The sequence below is a fragment of the Megalopta genalis genome, chromosome 2, assembly GCF_051020955.1.
Source record: "Megalopta genalis isolate 19385.01 chromosome 2, iyMegGena1_principal, whole genome shotgun sequence".
Taxonomy (NCBI): Eukaryota; Metazoa; Arthropoda; class Insecta; order Hymenoptera; family Halictidae; genus Megalopta; species Megalopta genalis.
This window is the reverse complement of record NC_135014.1, coordinates 11766577-11786838: the sequence shown is the minus strand read 5'-3', so window position 1 is coordinate 11786838 and position 20262 is coordinate 11766577. Positions and strand designations below refer to the sequence as shown.

The following is a 20262-nucleotide window of genomic DNA, read 5'->3' as shown; positions in this document are numbered from 1 at the left end:
TTCCGCGAATATTCCACCTCCCCCTGCACGGTCCACTTCGTTAACCCTTCGCGGTACGTTTCGCGTTTCTATCTTAAGCGAAATTCGCATCGACGCGAGCATTTTTTTATCGAGGTTGCGATCGACTTCGCGGCTCCGTCTCGGTCGCATTTCGCGTCGTCTCAAGCGCAACTTTAATTCATTTATGTTTGGGATTCTAGGATGCCAACTGCCAGGACTGCGAAGGGTGAACTACCCCTATCCAAGCGAGGCTCAAAGATGAAATCGTTCTGAAAAACTTTGGAAACGAGAGACCGAGGATCAACGTTCAACGTGGGAAAGCCTAAAGCCGTCCGAATCATGCGTAGTACGGACTCACCCCGCAGCGTCGATTCGCGACGCTAACGAGGCCGAGCCACAGCGTCGTGGAAAAAGAAGGATCAGGTTTGAAGAGAACATGACGGATTTACCAGAAGCGCCAGGACCAGGGTTCGCACGGTGTCACCGGTGTCCGGAGAGATATCCGTGGCGAACTGCACGAGAGTACCCAGCAGCCTCTTGAACATGCCGTGGCCGGCGAAAACACCGGCGATGCATCTGGTGCCGGCGGTGCCATTCGACAGCGGGGGTACATCGTTCTGCTCTTCCGTTCTGCAGTTGGCAGGAGCTGGACCACTGCCGCCGCCACTGCCACCGCCACCACCGACACCAGAACCAATTCCATCCTCGAATTCGGGCTTCAGGGCGAGCGAGGATAAAGGACTGTCGTTGTCCGAAGATCCCGAGCAACCGGTTGCCCCTTTGTACTCGGATCGCGGACCATTGCTCTGCTTTTGTTGACCGCTGCCCACCACCGTCGAAACCCTTTGATGCTGCGAGCTCGGAGAGTGCACCTCCGGCTGGCCGTCTTCCCGCGACGGTTTGTCCCTCGTCGCGGTGCACGCTGCAATCAGACAGCACTTTTTCGTCTCGTTTCGCCAATTCGCGCGGGGTTCAACAGCGGGAAGATTCTATGTGGATCTACTGAGATCATGTAACTGTCTAATTCGTGCTCAGATTGCGAAAATGCCTTGCGACTCGTTTCTATAGCTACCGATTGTCAACAATTATAAAAAATGAGATGCAAGGCTCGAATAATTGTATCTCCTCTTCGCAAGTTGTACATTTTTGTGCGCAATTTGAGCGCGAATTAGGGAGAAATTACTGTACAGGTTGTTGACAGTATCTAGGAGATATAGGAGCTGTAACTGTCGAAGACAGTACGCAGGGTTTTCCACCGAACTGTCTATTTTCTTACGTTATTTGTTAATTTACTTTACGCGCCAAAACGTCTGAACAACCTGACAGCGATTTTCATAACATTGAAAACCGAAGCAGATTATTGTTACTTGAGAAACGATTAATTATAATTCGACGATTCGTTCGAATTCGCGATCGTTTCCATTAGCCGTGGGGCCGGCGAAATTTGGCGCGCGACGCAGCGGGGGGCAAAAGCGCGCAGCGGCTGGTTATTGTCGACGCGACGATCCGAACGTGGCCGAGATACGCGTCAATGTAAAAATATAGGATTTATCTCGGCAAGAGTCGAAAGAGCGTTTCACAACGCACAAAGGACAACGTCGCCGCAAACGTCCTTTGTGCCGGGCACATCCGGGGAGCCGTCAACCACGGGGCACGTGAAACGGGCAGGCGGATCGGCCACTCGTTTACAAACACACGCTGATAAAGGCACACGGGGAGCACACGGGCTCGCGGGACACGGATGCGCGTCGGTGCCGTGCCGTGTACTCGGTGCGTGGGTGCAGCGGATAACATGCAATTACGGGCCGTGTCATCCACCTTGTCTTGTTCCCGTTCTGTGTTCCGCGCGTTATCTCGCGGAATGCCTCCAGCGCGATGGCGTGCGTGGCGAAAACGCCGTCATGGAATATGTATGTCGATAACGAAACGTTACACGCCGGTTATTCGTCAGACGACAAGTTTCGTCCCGTTCCTTTCACGTGCCGTTGCTCCCGATTAATCACGCGCGTTGCGTCTCGTCTCGTCTCGTCTCGTCTCGTCCCGCTGTCCGCGCCGCATCCACCGATTTTCAATCTCGTTTCCCTGGAATCGCGACGTTCGACCGGCTCGCGTCGCAACAAAACTGGCAAGAAAGACCGTCGAAGAGGGCCGGGGCCCGATAGCTGCGACCGGAACGAGTGTTTTCGCGAGATGTCGCGTTAAATTCGTAACATAGCTAAGCATAGAAGGAGCCGAGAGGCAGCCGGCGGGTGGCGGCGGTGAAGGAGGAGGAGGAGGAGGAGGAGGCACGGTCGGCGCTGCCGTGTCACTGCCACCTGACGCCGGTAGCCAAGAGGTAATTACCTGTACCTGAACTCTCGGCAAACTAAACTACCTTGAACGCAACTTACGCTCCCGGCTCGCGCTCCGATTGAGAATCAAGTTCGCTGCGCTGCCCCGCCCAGCTGCCGCGTTATCAACCATTTTTCACCCCGAGGTAACCGCGCGATTCGTCCCGAGCCATCACCGAGATTCCTCGGAGATTGCTCGATCGACCATCGCCGATGCGCGTTGTTCCTCCTGTCGTCGCGATTCTCAATCTTCCCCGCTTTATCGTCGCGCTTAAGAAGACACACGGTCATGGTCGCCATATGGCGCCGAGAAACCCTTCAACTACCGAGAGATATAACGCGACAATTAGTTCCGGGGTGGCCGCGCGACGCTAAGCGGGGAACGCGGCGCAATCTGAGACGGGCCAGACTCTTGGATCAGATTGAAAAAACGATCGGGGAATGTTCGTAGGCGTTTGTTATTAGTAGGCGATTCGTTGCGATGCATTTAACGATGCGCACAATTATACGAATATTTTTAATGATTTCAAACTCGCCGTTGGATCGCGATAGTTAGATGAACGTTATTTCGGACGGCGTTGGAACGATCAGAAAATATTCGTAGACACAGGCAATCAAAGTCGCCGTATGGCGCGACGATACACTTGCGACTATCGAGAAATATAACACGACGATCAATTTCGTAGAGGTTTCGCGCGACGTCGAGGGTAGAACGGGGCGCAATCCGCGGAGGGGCCCGACTCCTGGATCAAATTGAAAAACGATTAGTCCGCCGGCAGGAAATATTCGAGGGAAACTCGATTAGTCCGGGCCTCGTAGCTCGGCGAAATTTCCGAGCGAGCGACAGCGGTCCGTGAATCGCGATGCTGCCGGTGGTTTTGACGCGCACCTGGAGCACACGCGGAGCAACGGTAGAAGCGGCTCGTTGTCCTCGTAGACGACGTTCCACGAGCGCGAAGAGAGATCGATAAAGCGCACGTGCTCCACTCGGCTGAGAGTCCCTGGGTGGAAGTAAGTGCGCTGGGACTCAGCTGTCGCCTCCTAATTGCCGGGACAATGCAACAGATGGCTTTGATCGCAATCCCTTCCCAGCCATCTCTTCCTCCCTTCGTTTCCTTTCTCTCCTCTCTTCCACCTTCTCTATTCTATACGGTCTCCTTCTCTCTCTCTCTCTCTCTCTCTCTCTCTCTCTTCCGCGTTTCTTCTCGCTCTTCTGCTTCGCGATCTCGCGCCCTCTCCGCCGATGTCTCGATCATTTTTTATTCAACCTACCCCCTTCACGACTCCCTACGATTCTCCGTCCTCGGATTAGGCTTCCTGATCTCCACTCGTGGAACGTCTCCGATTCGTGAATGACTTCTGGATCTTGACGAGGAAACAATGGAGACGATTCTGCGATTTCAAAGAAGAACACCGCTTCACCGATTTCATTTCAGAGATGTCGTCGCTTAAAGTTCCGGTCATTAGTGTTCCGTACTAGCACCGTTTCGAATTGCGTGACTTTTTCGAGCTTGTGGAATTTTTCTGTTACTACTAGGACTACCGAACCAGTCGAAATGACTAGTTTCTGATTTTTTACTTTACAGTTCTTGATATTATAGAAATACTTTTAGGAGAAATTTTTAGGCGTGCTTCTCTTTATTGAAGCATACATTACAATATAAATTATGCGAAGCTTAAATAAATCCAATCTTGGCATTGTTATAAAATAATATACATTGATAGTTCTAGTGTTGAACACGCGAATGCTACAGCTCAATTAACGCTGGATTTAAGAAACCCGTTAAAATGGCGGGTCACCAGTTCTTCAATTTACGATTATTCGGATCGTAAACACTCGTTCGAAATCAGAATAAATGTCTCATTGTTACTTGCATAAATCGATATAAAACGGTTGCTTCGATGCTTCGTGAATCCAACGTTAACGCGCAAACTAAAATTTGTCGAAATTGCGACACGCGGCGTATTTTTTGGTCCTCGAGACCGTAGCATCGTCTCTCGGAGCGTGTTCTCTCTCCGGATCGTGGCGAAGAAATTTTCCTGAAGCTGGTCGAAGAGTATGTGCGACAGGCAGTCTACAGTTAGGAACATTGTGCTCGCACGTGTGAGTGCTATAAAAGTTCAGCTTGCCTATTCAGCACAGTTTAATAGCAGAAATGTAGAAACATATGTCGCGTCGGAGCAGTGGGGATTCCTGAGCTGAAACCTATCGACTTTGCCGGAACGATATTTGACTGCACGTTGCATACGTCGCTCCTAAAAGCGTTCATCACCGGATTGCAGATGTTTATGGCAAGAATGATTTAAGATAAAAATTGTCGACGCGGTTTAGTTTATAGTCGTTCCCTCTGTGTACAGTAAATTCTTCCGAATTTTCCATTAACTTGTAAACAAAAATGGACAATTTGGACAACCATAAAAATGGACTTGAATAATCGTATCTCCTCTTTCCAAATTGTCCATTCTTGTGCGCAATCCGCGCGCGAATTAGGGAGAAATTGCTGTAGTTGGATGTATCCGTTGATTATAATCCGAGGTCGATTCTCTTTCCGCTTGGATAACTTTTGAGCGTATGCGATGCATGAAGAAAATTCGAAAAATTGTAGACGCCATATCTGAATCGAAAGAGATGCCAAACATTTGTGTATTAGAAATTTAGAAAAACGGTGAACACGAGTTTCGTATCGAAAGCGACTCGAAACGTTCGCGACACGTTAAGAAAAACGAAAGGATTGAACCGCAAGCATTGCAAACAGAAATGACTCAGGATACTTGTAATACAACAGAGATCGAACAGTCGTATCTCCTCCTCCCAAATTCTCATTTCTGTTTACAAGCTGAAAGCAAAAATCGAGGAGAATTTTCTGTACATCGGGCAATGTTCTAGCTACCGAATCGCAGCAATTCGCGTTAGTCTCAAGTACACCATTCATTATCAAGACACTGTTACCATCGTTTCAAATAGCAGCGATTCGGCGTAGCCGGCGAGCGAATTTACAGAATCCTCGGCGTCCGAATGCACGGTGGTCGTGCAAGCGTTAAAATATTTGCGCGAGCATCCGAACCTCGGGATACGCTTCCGTCGGATTTGCGGAGGCGGCGGGGGGTAGCTTTAATATCGCGTCGGTCTCTAAGACCCATTCCTTGGAATTGCAGTCGCGGATCCTAATAAAGTTCGGGGGTGGCCGGGGCCCACCTTTCAAGGGATCGGGGGCGTTTAAAACTCGGGCGCGGGTAAATTGGCGACGGCGGGTGCGCGCGGCCCGAAAAGGAGGACGGATGGTGTGTTCCCGCGGAGCTCGTTCCCGTTCTACGTTCGTAAGCATATCCGGGAAGAAGGTGCGAGCGGTGCAACTACCGAGGCGAACGAGAGTGCGAGCGAGCGAGCGAGCGAACACGGACGCGACTATCGCAAAATACCTCGAACGGCAACGTCGGGGATGCCGACGGTGTACCGGATATGATATCAGCCTCGAGCAGAATCCCGGTGGAAGCGTTGGACGTGCCTTATCGCGTCTGGTCCAGGCAGTCAGCCAGAGCACGAACCGACCTAACCAACACACCGGGGCCAACCAACCAGCTTGACTGACTGCTCGCAGGAGTTTCACCATCCCCCATGGAGAGAGCGTTCCGCGATCGCGTTTCCTGCTAACGCAACCCGTGTACCCACGCTTCCACTTTCCCTCGCCCTTCTCTCGCCCGGTGCTTGCTCTTTCGGTACGCCCGTCCGCACGAAACAAGGAGCGGAGTAGCGCCGGGTCCGAGGCGGGCTGCTCTCGCGGCCCGCGATAAGCCGCCTTACGAGGGACTTTGAAAGAAAGCCGCGTGTCCCTGATGGCCCGGCCATCTGTCCGCCGGAAACCTCCGCTTCTGCAGCGCGAACCGGCCCGCGTAAATTTTTTACGATCCCTTTGGCTAAATTTTCCGAGAGACCCCCCTCCCGACCGGCGCCGATAAAAACTGTTCTCCGTTCCCTGGTCTCCCGACTCGAAGGTTCGCGGAAACGCAGAGGCGACCCGCGCGGGGAACACGCTCGAAGCCGCGGCGCGCCGCGCCGTTCCCGGGGAATGGCGGCGTCGCGTTAACGAAAACCAATCGATCGCCGGGCGAGAAACGGCGGCGCGCCGCGGCTCGGACACGATGACGGGGCTTTGACGAGAGAGAGACGGGCTTTTTTTCCCTGAGCCATTTCCAAGGTAGCTGCGGGCTCTCCTGCCCGTCTAGATAACCGGCGAGCTCGAAACGTACGATTCGGACGAGAGCGTGCCCGCGCCGCTGGCTATACGGGCACCCCTATGCAATATTCCAAACTAATGCGCGACCTGCCCACAGACCGAACCCGAACCCGAACCCGAACCCTCCGCCGCCGCCGCCGCGACGCGGAACGCTCTCTTTCTTTTCGACGAACTTTTCCTTGGCCCGGGAAACGCCCGCAATTACGCAGAAACATTTTCCGGGCCGCGGTAAATGGCGAACGCGCGGGACTCGGTGGTACGTAAACGCTGGAGGAATCCGCTCATCGAATTTCGAAGAGGAGTTTTGCATCGATCGATGCAATTTCGCGATGGATAGCCTCATTTTAGAGCCGTATTTAGAACGATCGGATTTGTATGCATGATCTTTGTAAGGAATATTTGTTATGACTCGCGGATCTTGAACGAGCACGTTGACGGGCTTGCGGTATATATAGTATTATTATTATTATTATTATTCCATAATGTGTAATTGTAATTGCAATTGTATAATACATTTGTATTATATAATACAAATTATTATACAATTATATATATATAATATAATATGTAACCATAACAAGATGAAGGAATGAAAAATTGCAACGTCTCGTTCGACGAACATAACGTTAATCTATCCCGGAAACGAAGCGAAGGATCTTCGCCGATTTCGATGTATCGCACTGATTTTCGATGTTAACGGGAACAACGAGGCAGATTACCCGAGACACGGTAGGCAGCGAAAATATTCGTAACCCCTATGCGACGTTAATAAAACGGGTTTATGCTCGCCCACATAAAACCGCGTCTACAGCGAGCGTGCCCGTACCGAAAATTAGAGGTGTAAGAGACCGACAATGGTCGGATACGGGATCGGCGAATGCTTCGCTGCCTATTGTGCTCGCTCACGGGAAGTTCGGGAAGGATGCGAGAAGAATGAGAGAAAGGGAGAGAGAGCGAGAGAAAAAATATTGAGAACGCACCCTTTGCCTTGGCTTTCAGATCGAGATCGACGGGGAAGGGCTCTGCGTTAGCGGTGACGGTGACGGTGACGGAGGGCGCCGGGGTCGACGGATGGCAGATAATAGCAGCGGTTGCGGGGCTATCATTCGGCAGGACGGTGGCGGATGGAGCGGTGGTCGCGGCCGGGACGACGCCGTTGCCGTTGCCGTTGGCATTGACATTGTTGATGTTGGTATTGCCGTCGACGGTGGTCACGATAGCCGTGTTCGGTGCAGTCGCCGTTGCGACGGTCCCGGTGCCCGTTGACGTCGACGAGGCCGGCACCGACGCCGACGACAACTGCTGATAACCGCAGCATTCCTTCGCCTCTTCCTTCACCTTGACCTTGTGGAGGATCGTCGTGGTCGCCACTCCGCCCTCCACTTTCATGCTCGGCAACCTTCTTGCCTGTTCAACACATTGCAGTCAGTCATTCGACAGTCCTTTGCTGGAGGTAAAAATGCATCGAACACTCCCTGTTATCTCGCGATTCTCTAAGCTAACTCGCATTTTTCTAGATGCCGCAGACCTGGACCACGTGGAAAGATACCGATACACGATTATGCTAGGCGGAGAAACGAGTTCTTGCCGGTTCGACGCATTCCGCTCGGTCGTTCCACGGTCAAATCCAAGGTAAAGTGACCGACTATCTCTCTTATCTCACGATCCTAAAGTAACTCGCATTTTTTGTAGATCCCGCAGACCTGGATCACGTGGAAACATACCGAGACGAGATTATACTGGGTGGAGAAACGAGTTCTCGCTAGTTCGACGCATTCCAGACGGTCGTTCCATGGTCGATTCTAAGGCAAATTAATCAACTATCACCGTTATCTCACGATTCTAAAGCAACTCGCATTTTTGTAGAATCTGCAGACCTGCACCACGTGGAAATATACTGAGAAGAATTTATACCGCGTGGAGAAACGAGTTCTCGTCTGTTCGACGCATTCCAGACGGTCGTTGCATGGTCAATTCTAAGGTAAATTAATCTACTATCACCGTTATCTGACGACTCCAATCTAATTCGCATTCTTATCGCAGATCTGGATCGCGCGGGGACAGCGATGAGAAGAGTACACAAACGAGTAAGTTATACTAATTAACACGTTTAGCACTAGGATTTATTTCGCATTGTCTATCTGGATTGCTGGAGCTGTTATCGTGAAATGCAACCATACCTCCTTTATGAAACGTTGCGATAATTTTGAAGGTAGCTTATCCAAGACCGGAAGTGGACGGAGGAGCCAGTCCCGTTAATCCCGAATCAGTTTAGAATTAGGGAAGTTAACGAAGCATTTGTAAAGCCGGTGGAATCGTGCGGTGTCAGAGGGTCGGCCTGCTGCGTGGGCGTTATCATTCCCGCGGTTTGATCGATTGGATCGCGATTGGCCCGGCTCCGCTGCGTTTCGTCTACGTGCTCGGCGTGCGGCAGCATCCCGGCGTGCATACCGATGACTGATTTTAATGGAACGAGCCTGCGGCAATTTTACAAACCAGCAAGGACCCGTCGCGGTTCGACGACTCACATCGAATACGTAAATAACTGAATAACGCGAACGCTGCGATCGTTCGCCGGGACAAACATCATCGACGAACTACGGATCGACGGAGCAGCAGCAAACGTCATCGACCAACTGGGATAGGAAGAAAGAGCGGCAGAGATAGAGATAGATAGATAGATTGATAGATAGATAGATAGATAGAGAGAGAGAGAGAGAGAGAGAGAGAGAGAGAGAGAGAGAGAGAGGACGAGTTCCGCGTATAACCGAGCGGGTAATCTGGCAGGTGATCGACCGGCTAGCAGCGCAATCGGTTCCAGGGGGGATCTTGAATCTTGGAACGAGCTTTCGATCGAGTTCTCTTCTCTTTCTGGATCCCGGCGCGGCGGGGAAAACATCGGAAACAGGCAATATCGAGCGTGGGAGGGTCGCGGGCTGCCGGGCCGCTGGAAAGAGAATTAAATGGAACGAAAGCGGGAAGTAATCTTCGAGATCCACGTGGCGCGCACAGCTCCTGCTGGCAGAATTTTATTTTATTGACGCGCAGCCGTGGCGGCAGCCCGCCTCCACGGTGCCACATGGTCTCGTTATTAACGTGAAATGCAAACGAGCCCTTCGTTTCGTCCAAGGAACGGCGCCGTCGACGGACGGGCTCGCTATAATTTTTACTGCAAAATTGCATCGCCAACGCCGTCGTATTTTAACGGGCCGATAAACGTGTGCCCACTGGCGCTCTCTCTCTCTCTCTCTCTCTCTTTCTTTCCCTCCTACCCTCGATTCGCAACCCTTGTAAAAAGCAATATTTACCATAGTGTTGCGAGCAAAGCGTTCGGCGATAAATTATAGGAATCTGTCGATTGCCCCCCGAGGCTGCTCAGCTTTAACGACACATAATTTCATCCGGAATTAACGCGGCCGACGGTGGGCGGGATCGTTCTACTCGCCAGACGTCCAAAGAAACCAATTATCCGGATTAATATACGTTAATGGGAACCGCGCGGCTCGTGTACAGCTTTACGCGCCGATAATTGTAGACACCGCAGCCCGACCGGGTGCTCCTTTCGGAAACGAATTTCCAATTAGTCGACCTTTCGACGGCGCGGAGATTGTTGCGACAGGGGGAACGCGCGGCGGAACAATTCGCGTCGCGTCGCGTCGCGTCGGCTCCCGTCGCAGCGGCCATCCGCGATCGGCCATCGATCAATCTCCTCGCCGAATCTCGACGCGGAACGATAAAAACGTCACGTTTACACGGCGTTTGCGCGCGGCTGGCTCGACGACCGCGGACCACCGGCCGCGCTTTTATTATAACAGATGCCCGCAATAATTTTAATTGCCGTCAACGGCCCGTTTTCTTCTGTCGGCGTCGACGTGCGTCGGTGTTGTGTTACAGATGTCTGGAATTTACACGACCCAGTTGTCGCAAGTGTTGACACGCTCCCCGGTGCCAGACAACCTCGGGAAACGATCGAACCCCCGCGTATCGATCCAGCCAGCCGCGGTCGACAGCCTCTTTCGCCATCGATTCACGGACGCGCCGCGGCAGACGGTCGGGAGCGTAGACGGCGGCGCGTCCGCGGCAATTCGTTAAGATGCTTAGTTAAGCAAACAAGAGCGGAGTTGTTGGCAAACGATATAATACGTGCCACGGCAGAAAATCCACGGCTCTCCGGCCGGTAATTGCGCGCAGCTGTGAAACGCGCACGGATATAAACGCGAGCTCACGCGCGCGACTTTTTTCGGTGCCGCGGATAGACCTGTAGGGGACGGGGTGCTCTACGGAGCCCTCTTCGGATGCTGGACTTAGGACGAGATAGTCTGCTGGCCTTTGACAAGCTGGGTGTCCAGAGGATACCATATAGACCAATGCCATGACCACATTGGAGGTCAAAGAAAACTGCGGCTACTTGATCTAGATAGATCAAGGACATAAGGGTCATCAAACATATATGTAAAACCTCGGGTACCCCCATTTCCGAATGTTAACATAATTATGGTACACCCTGTGTAATATAGAAATTTTTCAGGAATATACTTCAGAATAAAGGACAGCTACGGTCTCCAAAGCTGGATGTTCAAAGGCTACAAAGAGACAGGATGAATCGTGGACGGATCTTGCAATTGTACAGTGCCCTATCGACATCAAGCCACGCTTGCTGTTCGGAAATAGACGAATACATCCTTCTACATTCCTCGATGATACAGTTCGGAATAAAGGACAGCTACGATCAACGAAGCTAAATATTTAGAACGTCGCGTCCACGTCAGAGATTGCAAGATCTCTCTGACGTCAGTTGCCCCAGGGAGCAAGCCAGATCGCCGTGGGCAAAGGGCTCGTCGGATACGTCGGAGGCAGATCCGGATGACTTCGCGGGGGTAGCAGCACGAGGATTCTGGAAGACGAAGACCTGGCATCGTTCCTCGTGGCATCCGGAACGGTTTCGCGATCGCGGCGTCGATCGCGGTGGAAGCGAAACGGTGCGAACGAACCGGCGCGCGAGGACAAAAAAGCCCGGAGCAACGTATGGATCGATCGCGGGCACGTTTCGAAGGAAACGGCTTCGCCATCGTGCCAGACTGTGAGCTTATGTTTATACATATGTCCTGCACATGGTACGGTGCCTGTCGGACAGGAGGTTGCGCGGGTGGAGACGCAATTTCCAATATTAGAACGGCCAGGCGAGAGGCAGCAAGCCGGGCAAGCCAACCAGGCAACCGGACCAGATGTCTACCGTACTGACTAGCGAGAGAGCGCGACGTACGTTTAGCTTGCTTTCATTACAAAAATGTCACGCACAGCCACCGTGTGTGTCTTCTTGCTCGCACCGGCCTTTGACGACGAGCGACCGCCCTCCCTCTCGCTCTTTGTCTCCGCGTTGCCGACCCCGCGCCCGCCCTCGATCATCCTGCTCGCCTAGTTACCGCGGAAAATCGCGGTTCGATCGCCGCATCGTCAACAACGATAGCGCAAACTTGCCCGATACGAGACCTGCTTCTGTTTTGGAGATCTCACGAGTGCCGTAGCGACGATTCTTTGCTGGACAGTAACTCGCATGTTTCGCGATTTCGTCGGCTCTTTGGTGCCCGGATCAGTAGTATAGCCTCGTGGGAAAATTCGATTATGTTACAAATATTCTAAAATATTGTACGTGTAGTATTATTTGCATGAATACTACTGTATTGGGCATTCAACGAAGTTCAAGATTTACTTTAGTCGAGAATAACGATATTCGCGATTTCGTCGGCTCTTTGGTGCCCGGATCAGTAGTATAGCCTCGTGGGAAAATTCGATTATGTTACAAATATTCTAAAATATTATGTATGTAGTATTATTTGCATAAATACTACTGTATTATGCATTCAAAATGATTATGCATTCATTTAATATTATATTAGGAGTGTAAAACTACTTAAAGCAAAATCCAGTAGCGTTAGCTTCCAATAAATCATAAAAGAGTACATATTTCAGTTCTTGAACGTGTATCTACTTGTAACAAAAGCGTCTTTAATCGACAATCGCGATTTAACAAAAAAATAGATCTCATATTAGGCAGCTTTGCGCTGATCAATTTCAATGTAATTTCCGTCGATCGAATAATCGCGAGGTCGCAGGACAACCTGAACTTCGTGATCGATCGTTCGATCGGTGAATCTAATCGGACACGCAGATGTGCCCTCGGTGCATCCGATTTGTCAGCGTCGGGCACGGTGTGCGCGCGTGGCTGCATACGGTGCTTCGTCAATAGTCGTCGATGAAGTAGTCCGAGAAAATGAGAAATCTTCTAGCGTCCTCGAAAATAATCCGAAGACCCCGTAGCCCGTCGGTAGCTGCCTGGCGCACTCGCGTAATTCGCGCTGGAAAATGCCGCGCGTCTGGCGCTGTTTGCACAGACGTGTTCCCGCGATTCCGATCGTCTGCGTTCGAGGAGACAACGGCCGCGTCTGTTAATCCTCTGTCCCGCGGCGAATGCGAGCCGACAGGGGCGAACGGCGGAAGACGAAGACGGATGGAAATCGGGAGGAGAGATAGAAAGATTAATAATACAGGAAAGCCGAAGCCCGCGCTACCCTCCGACGAGCTTTGCTCTGGCACTCTTCTGTTGCCAACAGTTAATCGATATAATACTCGGATATAGCCCGAGCAACGTAACGCTGCCGGCGTGTGTCTTCTATTAAGCTTTTGTGTACAAGCGCACGCAGCATCGTCGTCGGATGCGTTCGCATAACGGGTCAAGAAATGGCGCGCGCGCGTTCTGCAACCCTTGCACGGTACCTCTTCTAGGTAAAAATAAGACGGAAACGCTTACGACTAGACTACAGGTCTTTGTGCAAAATAATTTTCCAGTAGGCTCGAAATATAAATTGAGCAAAAATAAATTGTTGCTTTCGGTAATTTTGATAAGTCGAGAACAGTGTAACAATGTTATTAAATTCATGATATGTCCTGCCACGATTGCATAAAATCCGCAGTCTACTTATAAAATAAATTATTAATTTATTATTATATAGTAAAGCACGCGAACGATGTCACCGAAAAATCGATTCCATTTACTATTATAAAATGCATAGATTTTCAATAACAGCAAAGCTAGGCGCCGCGACAAATCCCTAATTGTGCAAAAGGACCTCCCTCGCCAGCAGAAACGCGAAAAGACCGGGTTCCTTCGGGACGACCGAACGGACATCGTTGCCCGGGTCCGTTCCGTTCGACGTTTGCGTCGCAGCCGCGATTTCCTCGAGGAAAGAACCGGGTTTTCGCGGAAACGTATTATTTCATCCTCGCCTGGTGCCACCTGCTGTTTTCTCACACTCCGCCGGAGCCTCGTCCAGAGTTTTAGAGCATCGCGAGCCAATATTTGCGCCGGTTAGCAGTCGGACTAATATTTGCGTGCGCGCTCGTTCGATGTAAACGAGACCGGTGCTCCGGTCCGCGAGCGTCGATCGCGAGGATCGTGCTCGCGAGCGAGCGATCCGTGCGACGACGTCGCGGCGAGAAGAAAGATGCAGCCGGTGGCTAATCGCGAATGGGACCAGCTTTCTGGGGAACCGGGTTATATCGGCGAACACCGTGCGAAATTGGGCACCTGACGGTTTTCGTAGTTCGCTCCTTAACCGTTCGAGTGCCTACGACTCCGCTCACATGTCGGGAACCACTGTGCTTGCACGAGGATCCGCTCGAATTTTCGGACAACATGGAACTTTGAGGCTGGTTAATAAAGGGGACGGGCTTTGCTCTGTTTAATCCTTTGCACTCGAATCACCATTTGACTCTGAGGTCATTAAAATTGTTATATCACATTCCAACTTTTATATTAACAAGGTTTAGGTTTAGACAATTGTTAAAAGTGCTTAACAATCACGAATCACCGCAAGACTCAATTTCATATGCATAAAATGCATATAAAATGCATAAAAAGGGGATACTATAAGTCAGAAAAATTATTTTAGATTTACAGTTGAAATGGCTTCGAGTGCAAAGGATTAATAAAGGAAAAGACTGGATGACGCGCTGTCTAATAAGGGAGAAGACTAGATAAAGCTGTCTAATCATGGAAAAGACTGTTGTTCACCCCGCGAATGCAACGGGTTTTCATAGGACCATTGGATTAACAGTGAGCTCGATTTTTGGTTTAAGAGTGCGCTCGAATTTCGGATTAACCCTTCAACCGCAGGCAACGTTGAATTCTAAACATTCTGTAGAATTTATCGGACGAGACATTTTTTTCATTCAGGTTTATTTTACCGCTTCTTGTTAAATACAACGGCCACTTTTTCTAAACGTGTAACACGATATTAATGAAAATTCTTGTTCTCTTTTAATTATGCTTTTTTACGTAATTCTTAGATCTCGTCTGCGTGACAAATAAAAATCGCGCGCGATTTAATTACCGCGCGGGAGTTAATAAGGTTTGTTATTTAATTGCCAGTAATTTATAGTTATCTAATTAACTATAAATTAACTGTGATTTAATTAATGTGATCCCATATATCGGTGTAATTATTAGACAGCGGATCCTCGTGCAAAATAAAAATTGTTCGAATTAATTTGTAAAACACGAAAGTGTTCCATGAAAGTGACATTCCTTTTATAATAATGATTGGAAGTGTGAAAATATTGCAACGATATCCTCCCAACGACAAAATGTTGCGAAGATACGAGGATATTTAATTCATTTTGTTAAATCGCTCGAAGAAAAGTACATGTTCGAATCGAATGACTGTTCAGTCGTCCTCGCGCCATCTCGCTCTTGCGTTCGCGTTCGGCACACGTGCGCTCGCGAACGTCAATCTGTCTCGACCAGGCTGCCCGCCGCAGGGTAAAAGCGGCAGGTTACAACAGGTCGTCCATCGCTCGTCCCGATCAAAGCGACCGGATCGTTGCGGATTTTTCGAAATCGCGATTTCACGGTGTCCTATCCGATCTGCCAGAAGTCGGTCTATCCGTAGGTTCGCTGTTAGATCTAACGCGCTATCGTTGTACTCCAATTTCGAGTGCTATGCTGCAGAGATTGTCGAGAAACGAAAGTAGACAGCAGCTAGTATGTACCTTGAATCTACCTGCCTATAGCAAACCCTATACGACTGCGAATTTTATGCGTTTTTAACGCATAAAAAAATGAATAGGTCTAATACAAAACCAAAGAGACAGTAAAAAGAATTTAAGGATATTGTTACATCATTTTCGACTGATTATGATTGCCAAAAGAGAAAAGATATTTTCGTCTGATTTATATTTCTTACTATTAACTTAAACCATGTTTATTTTGCAGAAAAATCCGAAGTCTGGTGACAAGGTCATTTCAATCAGCTGCAGCAGATCTTCAGCCAACGCTACGTATAACTACCTTGCGCCTAATTGCATCTAATAGAAAATTAGCAGCAATCTAGGGTAAAAAGTGCTACGACCGAACAATCTCGAAACCTGGCGAACGATGCGACTCTGTCCAAAAGAAGATCGTCGACTAATTCGCACAAATTGATCGGTTTGCAAAAATTAATCACTTTATAAAGATAATCGCTTTGCAGGGGCTGATCGATTCGCAAGGATAATCACGAATATTTTTCTACTCGAAGGTCAAGTTAGATCGAGAGGGAACTCCTACCTCCTGGATGCTCGGCGATTCAATTTCCCAAGCGAGGAAAATCCAAAGCGACTGATGCAGACGATTCTACGAGAACTGCCGCGTCGGGACGACAACGACGAAGACGACGACGACGCGTCTCATGATGCACTCGCGAACAACGTTCGAGGCTCGGCGGGAAACGCGATCCTGGATCGAGAGCGGAGCGGATATATCTTCGTGTCCGAAGGACCAGGACTAGATGGATCCAGCCGGGGAAGAGATCCGAGGGAGACCCGATGTGTTCGATGAAACTCGGGCCGAGCGACACGAACAACCGCGTGGCACGGACGGCTGTCGGCAGCCGACTGAACGTCTCGCCGGAGAATGGGAAGAACGATATCAGCCGGTGCAGGACGAGGAAGAGAGGTGGAGATTCGCAACCTCCACCGCACGCAACCCCTTGCTCCCTTCGGACCCGCACCGGGCTGCACACATTCTATTTAATAATCAACCGTTCCAATTCGTTAGCTTTGTTTTCGGAACAGAGAGCGGGTCGAGCGAATCGTTTTTAAATAGAATTCTCGTATCATGGAGCCGCGTTTGCCTCCAAAAATGTTCTTGCTTCGAGATAAACGTCGGAAGGGGTGCTCTAAAATTCTGGTCTCTTTTAGGTTCGGAACGGATTCGAATTTTGACACGATGGAGGATCGTTCTTGCTTCTTCAGAAATATTTTGGTCTACGCCACTGAACAACCACTCCTCTGGAGCTCCTGATAGAACATCAATGTAATACATATCCAAGAAATACGGTTGCTGTTTATATTACTATAATAATTAGCCCAATGTTTCGTTGTAGTTGCAAGAAACTGACTTCGAGTCCGGCTAAATCCATGAGAAGCCATCGAAGAACAACTATACTCCATCCGGGCCTCTGGGTGTCCTCGGGATGGACAGAGGCCCGAGGCTCCGTGTCAACGAAACGCGACACGGCCGAAATATAGACAAACGCGGACGCGCCGCGCTCTGCGGGGATATTGTAAACGGGCCGGTGTGCTTTTGACGCGTCGATATATTCCCGCGAAGAAAGCCTCTGCCGCTGAAGCTGAGAAATAGCTTGCCACCTTTTACCCAGCCATCCTGTACCCTCCTCTCTCGCCGCCGCGACGTGTACAACCCGCGCGGCCTTGTCCCTTCGAACGATTACGGATTCCCAGACTCCGGGGATCGTAAGGAGGAGCGGATGAACAAGTTCGAGCCAGACGGATCAAGTTCGAGATAGAAAGAAGACTAGGAAGTGCACGGATGAGGCGAAGAGCCTCGATGTTTTAAGATGGAGAGTAAAAGGGGACTGGTTGGAGCATTTGCGGACTGATCAGACTCGTCGGGGGCTTTTCGTGGCAAGTAGATCCTGTTTGGAGCATCGAAACCACGCCCACTTAGAAAGATACATACAGCAGATCTTGATTTCGCAAATGGGGATCTCTCAGGGAGTACTTGTTGGATATTCGATATCTCGGCTGTCGATGCAAAACTGAAGTTAGAATCGCCGTAGTCTCCTAGATTCTTCTCGGAGCACCGAAGCCACGCCTACTACCGGCTCCGCCCCCAAACCAAGCCTTTATGTTTCCACGAGCTTCTTCCTCTCGGTTACAAAATTCGCGGGCAGATGAAAAAGTGTGGACACCGTTCGATATCGATTCGTCGGAGTGCCAGAGGATGCTGCCTCTGCGTCCACGCGGCGACAACAGTTTTTGCGGCGAAGCCGAATGGACGGATACGCGACGATAGCGCGATAGCTCCTCCGTGATGGGAAAACACGGGACACCGCGGCGGTGGTACACGCGCGAACTTATCCGCCCGGCTCCGTTCTAGTTCCTCCGGTCCCCTCCTCGCTTCTCTTCAGCGTCGGCACCGCTTATTGGCACAAATTCACGGGCGACCACGCGAACGTACGCGAGCCGGCCCACCGGCCTATTATAGGTATTATTAGCACTCCGTCACGGGCCTGTCATCGCCACGCACACTCCTCTATGTTGGCGCGCGCGTACACCGGAATTCCCCGATAGCCGCCTTCGATTCCTTCGATGATCGAAGACGTCCGACGTCCTCGGGATGATCCTGGACCGTTCCAGGATAATCCGGTCCGCTCGCCGATCGACGCCGCGAGATATATCGCGCGGAAACCGCGACAAACGTCTACGGGAACTAGACGACGGAGCAATCTAAGTTTCCGGCGGATCGCATCGCTGTCTCGCGAAGTTCCAATTATTTCTTCGTTCTGCGTACGTTACATTTAGGTTGAACCCGTTGTTTGAATCAATTTTTGTTGCTTGGAAGAATCTCTGGTCGTGTGAAGACTATAGGAAAGGGTTTGAGAACTAAACTGAATTTATTTAGAGATTTCGCTGTTTTTATTACAATGTAAAGCGAATAGCCTAAGCTCACACGTTGAACATGAAAAAGTATCGTAGTTTCAGGATCTCGCAGACAGCTGATCGATTCGTTTGAACAGAGGAGGGTCACTGTGCTGTGTGACCAGTCGCTGTGCCTTTGGTATAATCAACTTAATATTTATCGCGCGAGATACATTAAATTTTTCAATTCAAAAATAAACGATACAGAACGCTGAAAAAGATTGAACACCTTTTTATTTTATAAGCGCGAAGTTAATTATGCCCGAAAGCAAACGAAAATGCACAGCGAGCAAGTCATTGGACACAGTAACCGGCTCCGCCACCCTGTCTGCCGGTAATCAAAGACGCGTTCGCAAGCATGATCGCAGGTCCCGCTCGAAAAAAAAAACGCATTGATCGAGGGGTCCGAGGGTGTTTCGCGTTTTTCCAGGTCGGTCTCGCGGGAGCGCTGTAAAATCGGCTGACGCGGTTTCTCCCTTGCGAGAGGAGTGACTTCGTGCTATTGACATCCGCTCCTCGTGGTATCGACATCCCGGTACAAGCCAGCCCACGCCGAGAGCACGATTTTGCGTCGCTTCCACACAGGGGGAGAGAAAGCGAGGACGGCTTGTATAGCAGAGAACGAGCGAGAGGACGAGAAGGCGAGAGAGGGTGGAGAACGAGATGGGAACGAGAGACCGAGCCGGCTGTGAACGGGGAGAGGGAAATTCGTTGGACGAGCACGCCGGGCCGCGTCGGTATAATTTTCACAAGCGCGAAAATTACCCCGGAGCATGGCCGATAAGTCGTAAATTACGAGTGCGCGCGAAAGTGCGCGGCGCTCTATCATCGCTGTGTAAAACGTGGCATCGGCTCGTCTGCCGGTGACGGCGTCGTCGTCCCGTCGAATCTCCGTGCGATCCACGCTTTGAACGTTTCGCGCGCGAATAATTGCGGCACGGATTAATTTACATCGACTAGGAAGCCGGTAAATTCTTCCGTACGCAGGAAAACGATCATTGTTTGATAAATGGGAGGAAGTCTCTGGTATCAATTAATTTGGTCATAAAAAAATTAATATTAATAAATTACATTAATATTGATTTATTATATATAATATATAAAAAACCGCTAAAATCATTAAAGAACGAAATCAACGTCTACATAGTTCCAGTAGCTTGTAATTACCGTAGAGAATTTCTATTTTGAATGAACGCGTCCGCGGTCTAGTGATCATAGTCAAATAATTACCCTATTGTAAGTACGACCGAACTAATTATCCAGCTGTAACGATGAATGAAAAATGACGAGTCGATTGTTTCGACAGGTCCGGCGTCAACGCGGAGGCTAGAAGGAAACTCGTTGTGCTCGTCAAAAGAAGCCGTTCGTTGTTTGACTGCGAGCTGCAGCCGCAAAACAACCATAGAATGACCGCCGAATAGAACAGGTGAGCCGGATAAGATTAAACAGCTGTTTCCGCGTTTTACGCCGGTTTAGCCGCCGCTTCCGGCATCGTCGCGGGTCTTCCCGAGAGCGCCGAGCCTAGAAACTCCTTCAGCTAGACCTACCGAGGAGAGATCCGCAAACGTTTACAGGGAGAGGAAGCCTAAACTAGCAATAAGGTCCGGCGAGTGTGCGTCGAGACTTCGAATCCTGTGTCTGAAATCACAGCCAGAAGAAGACGATTCGCGTTTATCCAAGGTTTTATTTCGAAACTTTATCCCGGGGAGAAGGAAGGA

General features: G+C 50.1%; 1 protein-coding gene and 1 long non-coding RNA gene across 4 annotated transcripts in view; one reads left to right on the top strand and one right to left on the bottom strand.

The window, feature by feature from the left end:
• Nucleotides 1–16306, bottom strand: part of nvy (CBFA2/RUNX1 partner transcriptional co-repressor nervy) — a 23154-nt gene extending 6848 nt beyond the window's left edge. The window contains exons 1-3 of the mRNA XM_033482194.2: nucleotides 16170–16306; nucleotides 7546–7972; nucleotides 450–922 (exon numbers count right to left, since the gene is read on the bottom strand). Of these exons, the coding sequence (XP_033338085.1) occupies nucleotides 450–922; nucleotides 7546–7954 (882 nt within the window). The 5' untranslated portion in view covers nucleotides 7955–7972; nucleotides 16170–16306. The remainder of the gene's footprint in view (nucleotides 1–449; nucleotides 923–7545; nucleotides 7973–16169) is intronic.
• Nucleotides 7883–20262, top strand: LOC117227185 (uncharacterized). 3 transcript variants are annotated; one of them, XR_004492011.2, is made up of 9 exons: nucleotides 7883–8018; nucleotides 8083–8197; nucleotides 8258–8546; nucleotides 8609–8652; nucleotides 11094–11824; nucleotides 15837–16049; nucleotides 16141–16556; nucleotides 16802–16916; nucleotides 16987–20262. It is a non-coding gene; the product is annotated as an uncharacterized LOC117227185 (long non-coding RNA). The 3 variants fall into 3 exon arrangements; XR_013032629.1 differs by having other exon boundaries at nucleotides 16141–16916; XR_013032630.1 differs by having other exon boundaries at nucleotides 8778–11824; nucleotides 16141–16916.